The sequence below is a fragment of the Anolis sagrei genome, chromosome 12, assembly GCF_037176765.1.
Source record: "Anolis sagrei isolate rAnoSag1 chromosome 12, rAnoSag1.mat, whole genome shotgun sequence".
In the NCBI taxonomy this organism is placed as follows: Eukaryota; Metazoa; Chordata; class Lepidosauria; order Squamata; family Dactyloidae; genus Anolis; species Anolis sagrei.
In genome coordinates, this window is record NC_090032.1 from 6456468 (window position 1) to 6470699 (window position 14232).

The following is a 14232-nucleotide window of genomic DNA, read 5'->3' on the forward strand; positions in this document are numbered from 1 at the left end:
CTTCATGACCAAGATACTGGAGGTCTTTGGGGAAAATTCACCTTGATTTGGGAGAGTTGTAGTTCACCTACATCCAGGGAAACTCCGACCTCCACCAATGACCTTCCTTTCTGGGAGTTGTAGTTCACCCACAACCAGGGCAACTCCGACCTCTGCCAATGACCTTCCTTTCTGGGAGTTGTAGTTAACCCACAACCAGGGAAACTCCAACCTTCACCAATGACCTTCCTTTCTGGGAGTTGTAGCTCACCCACTACCAGGGAAACTTGGCACACTGAGACCCCATGACTAACCCAACCTACTGAAGGATTTTGATGGGATTGACTCACCATACTGGGAGTTGTAGTTCACCCTACAGCCAGAGAGCATACTGAACCCTAGTGATGATTCATCCAGAGCAATTTTGCCCAATATAACCAACTTGAAGTACTGATGGAGTTTTTTGGGGTTTAACCTGGCATGATGGGAGTTGTAGTTCACCCACAAACTTACGCATTTTAGACAATTAAAAATACTTTTTTAAATAACCTGGGGAACGTTGAGTACCCAAGTTAGTGATGGACCTGCTCCAAACTTGGCACACAGAACCCCTACGACTAACTCAACCAACTGGGACTGATTCACCATTGTGGGAGTTGTAGTTTACCTTACAGTCAGAGAACACACTGAACGCCACCCATGATGCATTTTGAGCAATTTGCCCAACATAACAAACTTTAAGTGGAGTTTTTCGGGGTTAACCTGGCATGATGAGAGTTGTAGTTCACCCACAAAATAACTTTTTCAAATAACAATCCATCGTCGGTCCTATTTCCACGGCTCGTTCGGAATAGAATTCAAAAACAAACCGGGGTAAGAAGAGGGGAAAATGTAAGGGCTCTTTTTATTATGACCTGCGAAACCCTTGACCCCACACCCTGTGCCCAAAGACCCACCCCGGTGACCGACCGCGAGCCTGGGGAGGAGGCAAGGTCACCGAAAACCTACTACGAGAACCGAGACGTGCAGAAAAAGGAAGCGGGGAGAGAAGAGGAGGCGCTCCGGAGGGCTCCCAAAGGCCCACCTTCCCTCCGCCATCATTTCTTCTCCTCCTCCTTCTTGTCTTTGCTCTCCTTGGAGGCCTGGCTGGCCAGGGAACCCATGGCGTTGCGGATGGCTTCGTTGTTGGGGTCCACGCCAGGCAGGTTCTCCAGGACGCTCTGGAGGAACTCGGGGTCCTGCATCACGTCGTAATCGTCTTCCTCCTGAGGACGGAACACGGTGGGTTGAGATCCAATACATGTTCTCACTTTTATTATTTGTATAGATAGATATTTTTCTGGCTTCTCCCCCACAAAGCTAGGCAAGAAGACACCATCAAAGCCCTCCCAACAGATGGACATCCAGCCTCTGACTCATAGAATCCCAGAGTTGGAAGAGACCTCCAAAGACCATCCAGTCCAACCATCAAAGCCCTCCCGGCGGATGGCCATCCAGCCTCTGAATCACAGAATCCCAGAGTTGGAGGAGACCTCCAAGGACCATCCAGTCCAACCTTCAAAGCCCTCCAGACAGATGACCATCCAGCCTCTGACTCATAGAATCCCAGAGTTGGAAGAGACCTCCAAGGACCATCCAGTCCAACCATCAAAGCCCTCCCAGCGGATGGCCATCCTGCCTCTGAATCACAGATTCCCAGAGTTGGAGGAGACCTCCAAGGACCATCCAGTCCAACCTTCAAAGCTCTCAAGACAGATGGCCATCCAGCCTCTGACTCACAGAATCCCAGAGTTGGAAGAGACCCCAAGGACCATCCAGTCCAACCATCAAAGTCCTCCTGACAGATGGCCATCCAGCCTCTGAATCACTGATTCCCAGAGTTGGAGGAGACCTCCAAGGACCATCCAGTCCAACCTTCAAAGCCCTCCAGACAGATGACCATCCAGCCTCTGGGTCATAGAATCTCAGAGTTGGAAGAGACCACCAAGTCCAACCATCCAGTCCAACCCTAGGCAGAAAGACACTGCCGAAGCCTTTCCGACAGATGACCATCCAGCCTCTGAATTATAGAATCCCAGATTGGAAGAGACCCCAAGGACCATCCAGTCCCACCCTAGTCAGGAAGACACCATCAAAGCCCTCCCGATGGATGGCCGTCCAGCCTCTGAATCACAGAATCCCAGAGTTGGAAGAGACCTTCAAGTACCATCCAGTCCAACCTTCAAAGCTCTCAAGACAGATGGCCATCCAGCCTCTGACTCACAGAATCCCAGAGTTGGAAGAGACCCCAAGGACCATCCAGTCCAACCATCAAAGTCCTCCTGACAGATGGCCATCCAGCCTCTGAATCACTGATTCCCAGAGTTGGAGGAGACCTCCAAGGACCATCCAGTCCAACCTTCAAAGCCCTCCAGACAGATGACCATCCAGCCTCTGGGTCATAGAATCTCAGAGTTGGAAGAGACCACCAAGTCCAACCATCCAGTCCAACCCTAGGCAGAAAGACACTGCCGAAGCCCTTCCGACAGATGACCATCCAGCCTCTGAATTATAGAATCCCAGATTGGAAGAGACCCCAAGGACCATCCAGTCCAACCCTAGGTAGGAAGACACCATCGAAGCCCTCCTAACAGATGACCATCCAGCTTCTGAATCATAGAATCCCAGATTGGAAGAGACCCCAAGGACCATCCAGTCCAACTCGAGGCAGGAAGACACAATCAAAGCCCTCCCGACGGATGGCCATCCAGCCTCTGAATCACAGAATCCTAGAGTTGGAAGAGACCCCAAGGACCATCCAGCCCAACCATCAAAGCCCTCCAGACAGATGGCTATCCAGCCTCTGAATCATAGAATCCCAAAGTTGGAAGAAACTATACCAGGGCCCCCTTTTGGATCACTCACCTTGGCGGGTTCTGACGTATCCATGTCTGCACTGCTGTCCACCTCAGCCGCTTCGCCTTGCCCAAACTCTGAAGCCAAAAAAGGACACGACTCTTTTGAGTGAGCACACTATGGAAAACTATGGATCCCTGCCCTATTATCTGGCATTTTGCTAAGGATCCCCAGGGTTCGGTCTTCTCCTTCCAAGGCCTCCTCAGTGTCTGCCCCACAAATCTATCCATGCACTGAAAAAGATAGAACCTAGGATCGTTTTCGTCCCTGATGCTCACCAGCTCCTTGGAGAGACATCTGCATCGCATAGGCAATCTGCTCCTCTTCAGTCATGGTGCTGAGGTCCGGCAGGCCGGCGCGGCCAAACTCCTGCTGACCGATGGTCATCTTGAGCAGAGTGTCGTCTGAATCTGGAGGGGGAGACAAACAGGCAGAGACCTCACATAGGTGTGATGCATAAGAATATATGATGTACTAGTTGTCCCCTGCCACGCATTGCTGTGGCTCAGTCTGTGTATATGTGTTTTCTGTGTGTATATATTTGTGCATATGTGTATATATTTTTGGCTTTTAAGTATTATTATATTTATTATTTTAGTTTATTATTGTTAATATTACATATACTATTTTACTCTATTATTACTGTACTTTAAGTATTATTATTATTATTATTATTATTACATTTATTGTCTATTATTGTTAGTATTAAATTTATTATTTTACTCTATTATTACTGTTATTATTATACATTTCCACTATTTATTATTATTATTATTATTATTATTACTACTACTACTACTACTACTACTACTACTACTACTACTACTATCAGCTCCAGCTCCTCATGCGGGGACACAAGAATGATAAAACATCAAATCATCTGGGTGTCCCCTTGCAGATGGTCAATTCTCTCACACCAGAAGCGACTTGCAGTTTCTCAGATTGCTCCTGACACGACAAAATAAATAAATTACTTCTACTACTTCTACTACTAGCTGTTCCCTGCCACGCATTGCTGTGGCTCAGTGTGTATATATGTTTTGTGTGTGTATATGTGTTTGTATATATTTGTGTATATGCATATATGAAGTTTTGTGCATGCGTTGTAATATAATTTTTTGGTTTTTGGCTTTTTAAGCCTCTTCCGCTGTGTTTTTCAGTGTTTTTATGAGTGATGGTCACTCATTGGCCTGATAGGTGTATTGTGTCCAAATTTGTCCATATAACATAATTATAAATACTATAATTATAATTAATACAATTATAATTATATAAAATTATATTTGTATTAATTATAATTATAATTGTATTAATTATAATTATAATTGTATTAATTATAATTGTATTAATTATAATTATATTTGTATTAATTATAATTATAATCAAAATAATAATAATCAAAAAATATAATCAAAAATATAATTATGATTATTCCAAATAGTGTGAATAGATGCCAATTAATTTCTAAAAGGGCTATGTTTCCAAAAGGCTATGGAGATTTCCCAAAAGGTTATGGTCTCTAAAAGGTCATGCCTTTCCAGAGTTTTAGACACCTCTTTCTTGGACCCCCCCAATATTTAAAAAATGAATGGAATAACAAAGTTGTACCATCGCCTCCGGTGGCTGGAATCCCTGCTTCGGCCGCCGACGCTGCAGCGGCCCGGCGGGCCTCCTCCTCCTGCCTCTGCCGTTGCTCCTCCATCGACACCCGCAGCGCCTTTGAAATAAATCCAGATGGATCAAGACCCCAGGACTGTCTCAACAAAATAGCCTCTTTGCTTCGGATTGCAGAACCCCGTCCTCATTCAAACTGCCCGCAGCGCTCACCAAAGCCAGTTCCGGGTCGGCGCTGGGGTCCACCCCGAACTCGAAGTCGCTGGCTCCCAACCCCAGCATGGCTCCTCCTTCTCCGGCCAGGATCGGGGAGCTGATGAGGGCATCAGCCAGGCTGGGCCCCGGGGGCACTGTCACCAGGTGGGAGCCGGTGCCGTCCTTGCCGTTCAGGGTGTTGATGAAGGCGGTCAGCTTGTCCGTGTTGGCTTCCTGGGATGGGAAAGGGAAGAAGGGGTCAGAGATGGGGAGGAAGTGGGTGGTGGGAAAGGGAGCGTGCCCTGAGTGTACGACATCCTCACCTCTTCCCCAAAGTTGATGATGTCCACATTGACCTTCTCCTTCTTCAGCCGCTTGGCCATTTTCACCAGCTGGGTGGGAGAGAGGTATAATAATAATAATCATAATAATAATCATCTATATAAATAAAAATGTAATGTTCGTTTGTGGGATTAACAGAACTCAAAAACCACTCGACGACTTGACACCAAATTTGGACAGCATACACCTAACAACCCAATGTATGTCCTTCACTCAAAAAAAAAAAAAAGATTTTGTCATTTGGGAGCTGTAGTTGCTGGGATTTATTGTTCACCTACAATCAAAGAGCATTCTGAACTCCACCAGTGATGGAATTGAACCAAACATGGAATTGTACCAAGCACCGGGATTGTGGCGCAGTTGGCTGAGTGTCAGCTGCATTAAGATCACTCTGACCAAAAGGTCATGAGTTCGAAGCCAGCCCGGGTTGGAGTGGGTTTCCAACCAATTGTGTGTAGCATGTTGTCGACCTTTGCAACACGAAAGACAGTTGCCTCTGTCAAGTAGGAAAATTAGGTACCACCTTAAAGTGTGGGGAGGCTAAATTAACTGATTTATGAGGCCATAAAGAAGATTCCAGCAAAGCATTCCAGCGGGGAAGCATGCGGGGAATGCGGAAGTGCTTCATCAGCGTCGCAGATGGACGATGAAAGCGACAGCTTCCCAGTGGCCAGAAAAAGTTAAATGGCCTCTGTGTATGTCTGTATACATTGTATGTCAAAAATTGGCATTGAATGTTTGCCATATATGTGTACACTGTAATCCGCCCTGAATCCCCTGCGGGGTGGAGAAGGGCGGAATATAAAAGCTGTAAATAATAAATAAATAAATAAATAAATAAAAACATTGCACACAGGACTCCCATGACCAACAGAAAACACTAGAAGGGTTTGGTGGGCATTGGCCTTTGGTTTTGGAGCTGTAGTTCACCTACATCCAGAGAGCACTGTGAACTCAAACAATGATGGATTTGGACCAAACTCTACACGAATACTCAATCTGCCCAAATGTGAACACTGGTAGAGTTTGGGGAAAATAAAACCTTGACATTTGGGTGTTGTAGTTACTAGGATGTATAGTTCACCTACAATCAAAGAGAATTCAGAACCCCACCAACGATGATATGGGCCAAACATCCCACACAGAACCCCCATGTGGGCCACAGCAAAAGAAATATGTTCCTTTGTGGGATTAACATACCGTATATACTCGAGTATAAACCGACCAGAATATAAGACGAGGTATCTAATTTTACCACAAAAAACTGGGAAAATGTATTGACACGAGTATAAGCTGAGGGTGGGAAATGCAGTAACTACTAGTAAATTTCAAAATAAAAATAGATACCAATAAAATTATACTGATATAACTATACTGAATTATACTTGGGCATCAGTAGGTTAAATGTTTTTGAATATTTACATAAAACTGTAATTCAAGAGGAGACAATGTAAATATGCTTACATGTCCTCCAATAATAATAATAGAGTAAAATAATAATAATAATAATAGAGTAAAATAATAAATGTAATAATAACAATAGAGTAAAATAATAAATGTAACAATAACAATAATAAATAGAGGGGGAGACTTTTTCAGCCTAAAAAAAGGACTGAAAAACTAGGCTCATACTCGAGTATATACAGCAACTCAAAAACCACTGGGCGAATGAACACCAAATTTGGACACAACACACCTACGGTTTCTAATATATGTAATTTCTTTGTGCTTGTGAGTAAACAGTATTTCTTGCTGTTTCTTTGTCAGTGTTGATGTGGAGAGTGTCTGGTTTGCCTACTCTGGAACATGCAACATATCATTGACCTTCTTTAGGGGTCCCTTTCAAATCTATGATACTATATCTCTGTGTGTGTGAATCATTTTTATTTTATTTTTTTGTTGTGTCAGGAGCGTCCTGTTGTGAGAGAATTGGCCGTCTGCAAGGACGTTGCCCAGGGGACGCCCAGATGATTTTTTTTTTCATCCTTGTGGGAGGCTTCTCTCATGTCCCCGCATGAGGAGCTGGAGCTGATAGAGGGAGCTCATCCGCCTCTCCCCGGATTCGAACCTGCGACCTGTCGGTCTTCAGTCCTGCCGGCATGGCTAGATGGCTCTTTGTCAGGAGGGCGTTGATTACGTTTTCTTGCCCTGGTGAAGGGAGTTGGACTGGATGGCCTTGAGGCTTGAGTATTTTTTGTTGGTCATGGGGGTTCTGTGTGGGAAATTTGCCCCGATTCTGTCGTTCGTGGGGTTCAGAATGCTCTTTGATTGTAGGTGTACTGTGAATCCCAGTGACTACAACTCCCAAATGTCAAGGTCTATTTCCCCCAAACCCCACCAGTGTTCATATTTGAGCATATTGAGTATTCATTAAAAGTTTGGTCCAGATCCATCATTGTTTGAGTCCGCAGTGGTCTCTGGATGTAGGTGAACTACAACTCCCAAACTCAAGGTCAATGCCCACCAAACCCTTCCAGTATTTTCTGTTGGTCAAGGGAGTTCTGTGTGTCAAGTTTGGTTCAATTCCATCATTGATGGAGTTCAGAATGCTCTTTGATTGTAGGCTAACTATAAATCCCAGCAACTACAACTCCCAAATGACAAAATCATAATTTTTTGAGTGATGGTCATTCCTTGTGTTGTGAGACATTTTGTTGCCAAATTTGGTGTGATTTCGTTCATTGGTTCTTTTGTTTTTAAGGTACTCATTATGCACAGAGCATTTATATATATATAGATTATAATATTATATTATTAGCACAGCACAATATTAGTATTATCAGGGGCAGCTCAACAAATTACACAAAGTAAGCATTTGCAGTATAGTTGATGTTGCCCAGGGGCGCTCTTGAAGCGCTCTTGGGGGAAAATAGACCTTGTCATATGTGAGTTGTAGTTGCTGGGATTTATAGTTCACCTACAATCAAAGAGCATTCTGAACTAATGCACAGAGCATTTATATATAGATAGATACACACACACACACATATATACGAATATATATATATACACATAATACATATACACAGACTGGGCCACAGCAACACATGGCAGGGGCAGCTAATAATAATAATAACTTTATTTCTACCCTGCCACTATCTCCCTGATGGGACTCAGGGCAGCTAACACGAGGGCCAAGCCCAAACAAATTACAATAAAGCAAATGGACTTTTTGGGGTTAGCCTAGCATGATGTTAGCTGTAGTTCACACAAAACCTTGTGCATTTTGTAAAATTTGTAAAAAAAATGACTTTTTCAAATAATCTGGGCAACACCAGGTCCTCAAGTTAGCACAATAATAAACAGAACGAAAGATACAAAAGAACCCATTCTAAGGAATCACTCACATCTTTCTCATTGTCCTCCACAGGGCTTCCTACGAAGGCGATGATCCGCATTTTGTGGTTCTTGCCTTGGCGGTGTTTCAAAGCCAGCTGCAACCACAATTATTATTATTATTATTATTATTATTTACTTTATTTCTATACCACTTTTCTCAGCCCTCAGGTGACTCAAAGCGGTGAACAACATCAGTACAAAATATCACAAAACAAGTATAGGGCAATTAAAAACAATTATCATATAAATCATTAACATCAGTATAACAATCATTAGCACCTCAACAGTAAAATCAGAATCCAGTCTCGTCATCCATTATTCCGTATTCCTATGTTCAATTATACTGTTTAATCAAATGCTTGTTCAAAGCCAGGTCTTCACTTTCCTCCGAAACGCCAGCAGGGAGGGGGCCGATCTGATATCTGCAGGCAGGGCATTCCACAGCCGAGGGGCCACCACTGAGAAGGCCCTGTCTCTCGTCCCCACCAAGTGCGCCTGTGATGTAGGCGGGACAGAGACCAGGGCCTCCCCAGATGATCTTAAGTGTCCTGGTCGGTTCATAGGAGGAGATGCGTTCGGAGAGGCAAGTAGGGCCAGAACCATTTAGGGCTTTAAAGGCTAAAGCCAGCACTTTGAATTGTGCCCGGTAGCAAATTGGTAGCCAGTGGAGCTGGCGCAACAGAGGAGTAGTATGCTCCCTGAGTGCCGCTCCTGTTAGCAACCTGGCTGCCGAGCGCTGGACCATTTGAAGCTTCTGAGCAGTCTTCAAAGGCAACCCCACGTAGAGAGCGTTGCAGTAGTCTATGCGGGATGTAACCAGAGCGTGGACTACCGTGGCCAAGTCAGACTTCCCAAAGTACGGGCGCAGCTGGCGCACAAGTTTTAACTGTGTGAATGCTCCCCTGGTCACCGCTGAAACCTGGGGTTCCAGGCTCAGCGACGAGTCCAGCGACAAGGCACACGTTACTTACAGGTCTCCACCCTTTCACAGTATTTTTCTTTCCCACAAATTAGAATTGCTTTTCCTACAACTCCCTGGACGGAAGGAGGCTTTGAACTAGGAAAGTGAGAGCTTTGGTTTAAAAAAGGATTGCGAAACGGGGCGGAGGAAACGTACGTGAGCAACTCGGATGCCGGTGCAGAATGTGATCTTCCCTTTGGGCTGCACCGAATGCAACTTGGACAGGATCCGGCCCGTGTCCGGAGTGAGGGTAGTCAGGACCTCGCAGTTACTGAAAGGCAGACAGGGAGACGTCAGTGATGGGTGGGGTGCGAAGACAACAGCCCCCGCATAGAGAGAACCTGAAAGAAACCCACTTGGCGAGAGTGATGAGGCCCACGTTGTTCTCAGGGTTGCTGCGGGTCTTCGAATGGCAGACGATGTTGACCGCATCTTGTTGGGCCTGGAGGCGAGTCGGTAGGAAGTCCCCGTTCCTCATGTACTCACTGTTGTCGACACTGAAACAAAGGAGGATTAATTCCCTACTTCATTCATCAAAACATTTACATAAGATTGTAAATGTGTCTGGAGTTTATTATGTTTTAAATGTTTTTAAAACTTTCACTTGTGTTTTTTTTAAATTCTCACTTAATTGTTTATATTTCTTTTAAGTGTCTGTTGTAAGCCATCTTAGATACTGTAGTAATGGGAAGAAGCTGGGGTAGATGTTACACAAACAAACATTGGAAGCCCCTAAAGTAAAGGTAAAGGTTTCCCCTTGGCATTAAGTCTAGTTGTGTCTGACTCTCAGGGGTGGTGCTCATCTCCATTTCTAAGCTGAAGAGCCGGCGTTGTCCGTAGACACCTCCAAGGTCATGTGGCCAGCATGACTGCATGGAGTGCCATTACCTTCCCGGTGGAGCAGTACCGCTTGATCTACTCACGTAGATGAAGGAAACGCTGAGCAGCATTCCGTGGACACAGATACTAAAAGATAAGGGAGTTACGGATGGATGGGAATTTCTCAAGAGTGAAATACTCAAGGCACAATTGCAAACTTTGCCAACAAAGAGAAAAAATAGGACAAGTGCAAAGAAGCCAGAATGGATGTCCAAAGAACTTCTAACTGTGCTAAAACACAAAAGAGACATGCACAAGAAGTGGAAAAAGGGAGAAACCACCAAAGAAGAATTCAAACAAATAGCCAACACCTGTAGGGAAAAGTTAAGCAAAGCTAAAGCACAAAATGAGCTCATGCTTGCCAGGGACATTAAAAACAATAAAAAAGAGCTTTCATTTCTTATGTCAGTAGAAAAAAGGAAAAACAAGGAGATGATAGGGTCTCTTCGAGGAGAAGATGGGGCAATGCTGACAGGGGATAGGGAAAAGGCAGAACTGCTTAATGCCTTCTTTGCCTCGGTCTTCTCACAAAAAGAAGGTAATCTTCAACCTCAGTAAGATGGAGTGGATGAGGAATTAGAGGACATCCAACCCCAAACTGGGAAACAAGTCGTCCAGGAATACCTGGCCGCTCTAAATGAGTTCAAGTCCCCAGGGCCAGATCAACTACACCCAAGAGTACTGAAGGAACTAGCGGAAGTCATTTCGGAACCAATGGCAATCATCTTTGAGAGTTCTTGGAGAACGGGAGAAGTTCCAGCAAAACTGGAGGAGAGCCAATGTGGTCCCAATCTTCAAGAAGGGAAAAAAGGATGATCCAAACAACTACTGTCCGGCCAGCCTCACGTCGATACCAGGCAAGATTCTGGAAAAGACTGTTAAGGAAGTGGTCTGTAAACACTTAGAAACAAATGCGGTCATTGCGAATAGTCAACATGGATTTATCAAAAACAAGTCATGCCAGACTCATCTGATCTCTTTTTTCGATAGAGTTACAAGCTGGGTAGATGCGGGGAATGCCGTGGATGTGGCGTACCTGGATTTCAGGAAGGCCTTCTTTGACAAGGTCCCCCATAACATGCTGGCAAGGAAACGAGTCCAATGTGGGCTAGGCAAAACTACGGTGAGGTGGATCTGTAATTGGTTAAATGGACGAACCCAGAGGGTGCTCACCAATGCTTCCTCTTCATCTTGGAAATAAGTGACCCCACAAATCCAGCTCCAATTTGCCCCTACCCTCTTCTGAGGGCCTTAAACCCCCTTTTTGGGTCCGTGAGACCCCCAAGCAACCACACTCTTCCCTCCTGCACCCCACAAATCCAGCTCCAATTTGTCTGTATTCTCTTCTTAGGCCCTTTAACCCCCCTTTTGGGCCTATGAGACCCCCAAACAACCCAACTCTTCCCTCGAGGACCCCACAAATCCAGCTCCCATTTGCTCCTATTCTCTTCTTAGGCCCTTTAACTCCCCTTTTTGGGTATAGGATAACCCCAAATCACCCCATTCTTCCCTCCCATTTGCCCCTACTCTCTTCTGAGGGGCTTATACCCCATTTTAGGGTCCAGGATAACCCCAAATACCGCACAAATCCAGCTCCAATTTGCCCCTACTCTCTTCTTAGGCCCTTAAACCCCCTTTTTGGGTATAGGTTAACCCCAAATAACCCCATTCTTCCCTCCCATTTGTCCCTACTCTCTTCTTAGGGGCTTAAACCCCATTTTAGGGTCCAGGATAACCGCAAATACCCCACAAATCCAACTTCAATTTGCCCCTACTCTCTTCTGAGGGCCTTAAACCCCCTTTTAGGGCCTATGAAACCCCCAAATACCCCAATTCCTCCCTCCTGAACCCCACAAATCCAGCTTCAATTTGCCCCTACTCTCTTCTGAGGGGCTTAAACCCCTTTTAGGGCCTATGAGACCCCCAAATACCCCACAAATCCAGCTCCAATTTGCCCCATCTCTCTTCTTAGGCCCTTAAACCCCCCTTTAGGACCTATGAGATTCCCAAACAACACAATTGCTCCCTCCAATTTGCTCCTAATCTCTTCTGAGGGGCTTAAACCCCATTTTAGGGTCCAGGAGAACCCCAAATACCCCACAAATCCAGCTCCACTTTGCCCCTACTCTCTTTTTAGGCCTTTAAACCCCCTTTTAGGGCCTATGAGACCCCCAAATACCCCACAAATCCAAATAACCCAATTCCTCCCTCCTGGACCCCACAAATCCAGCTCCAATTGGCCCCTACTCTCTTTTGAGGGCCTTAAACCCCCTTTTTGGGTAGAGGATAACCCCAAATCACCCAATTCTTCCCTCCAATTTTCCCCTACTCTCTTCTGAGGGGCTTATACCCACTTTAGGGCTTATGAGACCCCCAAATAACCCAATTCCTCCCTCCTGGACCCCACAAATCCAGCTCCTACTCTCTTTTTAGGCCTTTAAACCCCATTTTAGGGCCTATGAGACCCCCAAACAACCCAATTGCTCCCTCCAATTTGCTCCTACTCTCTTCTTAGGCCCTTAAACCCCCTTTTTGGGTATAGGATAACCCCATTCTTCCCTCCAATTTCCCCCTACTCTCTTCTTAGGCCCTTAAACCCCATTTTAGGGCCTATGAGACCCCCAAATACCCACAAATCCAGCTCCCATTTGCCCCTACTCTCTTCTGAGGGCCTTAAACCTCCTTTTAGGGCCTATGAGACCCCCCAAATAACCCAATTCCTCCCTCCTGGACCCCACAAATCCAGCTCCAATTTGCCCCTACTCTCTTCTTAGGGGCTTAAAGCCCCTTTTAGGGCCTATGAGACCCCCAAATACCCCACAAATCCAGCTCCAATTTGCCCCATCTCTCTTCTTAGGCCCTTAAACCCCCCTTTAGGACCTATGAGACCCCCCAAACAACACAATTGCTCCCTCCAATTTGCTCCTAATCTCTTCTGAGGGGCTTAAACCCCATTTTAGGGCCTATGAGACCCCCAAACACCCCACAAATCCAACTCCAATTTGCCCCTACTCTCTTCTGAGGGCCTTAAACCCCCTTTTAGGGCCTATGAGACCCCCAGGCGCCCCTCCCTCTCTCCTGAGGCCCAACTCCACTCTTTTCGGCCCAGCATGACTCAGGGAAAGCGAGGCCTAACCCTCCCTGAGGCCTGCTTCCCCTTCTCCGCCTTCCTCACCAGACCATCGTGCTCTCCAGCACCATCCTGGCTCCCTTTCCACCTCTCAGGCCTCTCGGGGAAAGAATCCAGACGCGAACGCCACCGCCGCCACAGCTTCTCCTTCTCCCTCTTTCTGCCTTTCCGGCTCGTTTCCCCAGTTTGGTCCAATCAGCGGCGCGCTTCTTGGCAGGCCGGAGCGCCGCGCGGTGCCTCTCGGGAAGGGTAGTCTTTCCCTCCCACACAAACACTCGGATCTTCTTCCGGTCTCGTGACTTGCGAGAGCTGGGTGGACCAATTGGAAGAGCGTTGCGTTGCAAGGCCTCCTGGGAAGTGTAGTTCTTTTTCTGGTTCTGTCTTTCTCTCTATTATCACTGGTTCTCAACCTTCCATCACATTGTTTTCGTTGTAGTTTTGCTACTGTTTGGAATTATCATGTAAATATCTGAGATGCGGGGTGTATTTCCATTCACTAGACCACATTTGGCAGAAATATCCTAATTTTAATTTTTTTTTAATATTTTGTCATTTGGGAGTTGTAGTTGCTGGGATTTATAGTTCACCTACAACCAAAGAGCATTCTGAACTCCACCAACGATGGAATTGAACCAAACTTGGCACACAGGATTCCCATGACCAACAGAAAACACTAAAAGGGTGTGGTGGGCGTTGACCTTGAGTTTGGGAGTTGTAGTTCACCTATACCCAGAGAGCACTGTGGACTCAAACGGTGATAGATCTGAATCAATATGCCCATATGTGATCACTGTGGAGTTAGAGGAAAGTAGACCTTGACATTTGGGAGTTGTAGTTGCTGGGATTTATAGTTCACCCACAATTAAAGAGCATTCTGAACTCCACCAATTATGGCATT

At 45.7% G+C, this 14232-nt stretch overlaps 1 protein-coding gene across 1 annotated transcript; it reads right to left on the reverse strand.

Moving 5' to 3' along the window:
• Window positions 1–864: 864 nt before the first annotated feature.
• On the reverse strand, window positions 865–13529 carry PSMD4 (proteasome 26S subunit ubiquitin receptor, non-ATPase 4). Its single transcript, XM_060758011.2, has 10 exons — window positions 13380–13529; window positions 9682–9822; window positions 9482–9596; window positions 8373–8459; window positions 5007–5075; window positions 4702–4917; window positions 4483–4591; window positions 3153–3284; window positions 2884–2951; window positions 865–1244 (listed from the first exon to the last, which is right to left on the reverse strand). The coding sequence occupies exons 1-10, from the start codon at window positions 13403–13405 to the stop codon at window positions 1077–1079; spliced, it is 1131 nt and encodes a 376-aa protein (XP_060613994.1). The 5' UTR covers window positions 13406–13529; the 3' UTR covers window positions 865–1076.
• Between the last annotated feature and the right edge of the window lie 703 nt (window positions 13530–14232).